Source organism: Phaethon lepturus, unplaced genomic scaffold, assembly GCF_000687285.1.
Source record: "Phaethon lepturus isolate BGI_N335 unplaced genomic scaffold, ASM68728v1 scaffold9019, whole genome shotgun sequence".
Taxonomy (NCBI): Eukaryota; Metazoa; Chordata; class Aves; order Phaethontiformes; family Phaethontidae; genus Phaethon; species Phaethon lepturus.
This window is the reverse complement of record NW_010561180.1, coordinates 28256-31382: the sequence shown is the minus strand read 5'-3', so window position 1 is coordinate 31382 and position 3127 is coordinate 28256. Positions and strand designations below refer to the sequence as shown.

At 42.5% G+C, this 3127-nt stretch overlaps 1 protein-coding gene across 1 annotated transcript in view; it reads left to right on the top strand.

Annotated features, from left to right (window-relative positions):
• The window catches only part of CP (ceruloplasmin (ferroxidase)), an 18454-nt gene that overhangs the window by 10199 nt on the left and 5128 nt on the right, over positions 1–3127 (top strand). The window contains exons 10-12 of the mRNA XM_010293904.1: positions 210–360; positions 2194–2406; positions 2759–2966. Of these exons, the coding sequence (XP_010292206.1) occupies positions 210–360; positions 2194–2406; positions 2759–2966 (572 nt within the window). The remainder of the gene's footprint in view (positions 1–209; positions 361–2193; positions 2407–2758; positions 2967–3127) is intronic.

The window sequence follows — 3127 nt, the reverse complement described above, 5'->3', positions numbered from 1 at the left end:
CCTGCTGGTAGAAGGAGTGTTATCAGCACGTATATAGTCACCAGGAACAGCAATTGGAGAGCTTTGAGGTTATCAGAATGAAACACCAACATACGAATCTGTGCTATTCTGTGAATTATACTCGTAATTTATTACATGCATATAATTTTTTTCCTGACATTTTCTGTTCACTGATTTCTATTTTCCTTTGTGCTATTTCTTCTCAACAGAAAAATGTGAATGTGGAGTTTTTTCTGCTTGCCACTGTATTTGATGAGAATCTGAGCTGGTACTTGGATGACAATATTTTGATGTTTACACTAAATCCTGATAAAATTGACAAAGATGATGACGACTTCCAAGAGTCTAATAAAATGCACTGTAAGAAAATTATTTGTTAGCCAAACATTAATTTCTACAATAAGATTTTTACTTTTGTGATCTCATGTTCAGAGAATGGGAAACTGTATAGTGGCAGAAAGATTTCATTCCTTTCTGTGTTTGAATGCAATTCAATTTCAGCTAAATGTGATAGTTCAAAATATAATGCCAGCTGTTCAGTGCCTTGCATGGCAGTTGAGCATTTAGCACTGTTACGTACCGCTTGGAGTAGAGACAAGGAGGAATTAGGTCTGTAGCCCATGTACAACCCCTATGAATGCAACTGGACAGCAAGAGAAAACTGACCTCCGCCCTACAGATGATGTAGCTGAAAGGAGGATTTTCATAGAAGCACAGGCTGGTTGAGGTTGGCAGGGACCTCTGGAGATCATCTGGTCCAACACCGCTGTTCAAGCAGGGTCACCCACAGCCGATTGCCCAGGACCATGTCCAGGCAGCTTCTGAATACCTCCAAGGATGGAGACTCCACCACCTCCTTGGGTGCCCTGTGCCAGTGCTCGGTCACCCTCACAGTGAAAAAGTGTTTCCTGATGTTCAGAGGGGTCCTCCTGTGTGTCAGCCTCTGGTGCTGTCGCTGGGGACCACTGAAGAGAGCCTGGCTCCTTCCCCTGTGCACCCTCCTTGCAGGTATTTATGTACATTGATGAGGACCCCTGAGCCTTCTCATCTGCAGGCTGAACAGTCCCAGTGCTCTCAGCCTTTCCTCGTAGGAGAGATGCTTCCTTGTCCCTTCATCATCCTTGTGGCCCTTTGTTGGACTCTCTCCAGCATGTCCATGTCTCCCTTGTACTGGGGAGCCCAGCACTGGACACAGTCCTCCAGGTGTGGCCTCACCAGTGCTGAGTAGAAGGGAAGGATCACCTCCCTTGACCTGCTGGCCATACTTGGCCGAACACAGCCCAGCATTCACCTTCTTTTCAGCAAGGACACATTGCTGGCTCATGCACAACTCGTCATCCACCAGGACCGCCAGGTCCTTTTCTGCCAAGCTGCTTTCCAGCTTGATTTGTCTGAAGCATTTCAACAGCAGCTGCAACCTGACCTTCATGATTGGACCTGCTGGCAACACTCCTGCTAACGCAGCCCAAGATACTGTTAGCCGCCTTTGTGGCAAGGGCGCATTGCTGGCCCATTCTGTCTCCATGGCTGAGTCTGGATTGCTTTTTCAGCACTGTGCTCCCCTTAGAATTAAAATATTTGCTTCTGTAATAGGACAGAGCTGAGTTTCACACTGATCACATTTTGGTACAGTAGAAACATCTTTCAAGTTTCATGTGAAAGAAGATTTTAATCTTCAGTATGTAGTCCTGCAAATAAGTCCTAATCTTTAAACATATTTTGCCCTCAGGGACATTCCTACTATTTACAGAGCCTTGACACTGAGCGTGCAGTGGCACCTGGGAGGCCCAGGCTTTGAACAATTTGCCCAGGAGTGGCTAGAAAGGATTAGGAACTCAAACTAATAAGATACTTCAGCTTGTGCCCACTGTGTGGCAGGAGGGTCTTGCAGGGTATAAACCAGGATGCTTTATGCATCCTGCATACTTGATGGGTATAAAGCAGTGGAAAGTTCCAGCTGGTCACGTCAGCTACCTGTGCTTTAGACATTTAAAAGAACAGTTAGAAATTGTTTTTAAACACTTGCCTGAATTGATTCTCTAGTTTTGCTAATGTGACAAAGTATTTTATTATTGATATTTCTGTCAGTCTAAGGCAGCACATTACATCTGAAGTGTGTTTTATTTAATCTGTATTGCAGATTTAAGTAATATGTTAATCAAGGTGGGTTTTGCTTCCTCAAATTTTCTACAGCCATTAATGGTTATATGTATGGAAATCAACCTGGTCTTGAGATGTGCAAAGGAAGTGTAGTTTCCTGGCATTTGATGGGCTTGGGGTCAGAAGTCGATGTCCATGGGATATACTTTTCAGAAAACACATTCATAACTAAAGGAACAAGAAGGGATACAGCAAATCTGTTTCCACATACATTTATCACAGCTATTATGAAGCCGGATTCTGAAGGTAAATGTCTTGTTTAAAAATCTTGTTACTAGTTTAGAAACTGTTTACCTATGAACATTTTATGCTTAGAGAAGGGCCTTAAATAGCTGATATTTTAATCCTTTGGGTGCTAAAACTATGTACAGCTGTGTTTAAAGGCCAGCAAACTTGTGTTCATAGGACTTTTCTGGCTTCTATGTGTGCTGAATTTTATTACTAGAAGTAGCCATACTACACAGAGAATTTGGATCTTACATGACCAATAGCCTCTGTCTCAGTCTTTAAATATGACATTAACATAAGTAATACAATCTCAAGATCTACTAGTAACAGATTTTTGTACTCAAGTCTTTGTTTCCTGTATGACCTCTAGGAATTTTTGAAGTGTCGTGCTTGACAACAGATCACTACGCAGGGGGCATGAAACAGAATTACAAAGTGAAACAATGCCATTGGTGGAATGTGGATCTATCTATGTATTTGCATCAAAAGACTTACTATATTGCTGCAGTGGAAGTTGAATGGGACTATTCTCCTAACAGGACATGGGAATCTGAGCGACATCAATACCATGAGGAAAGGTACTTTGGAGTATAAACAGGGAAGAAATGCAGAAAAACAAAGGAGCAACTTCTCCTCTGAACCTTTTCCCCCTCCAGGCATTTCTAGACACACTTTCTTTGCATATGTATTTTTAGGGCTCACTTGAATTTGTGGTCCTTGTCCAGTAATGTTGCCACGT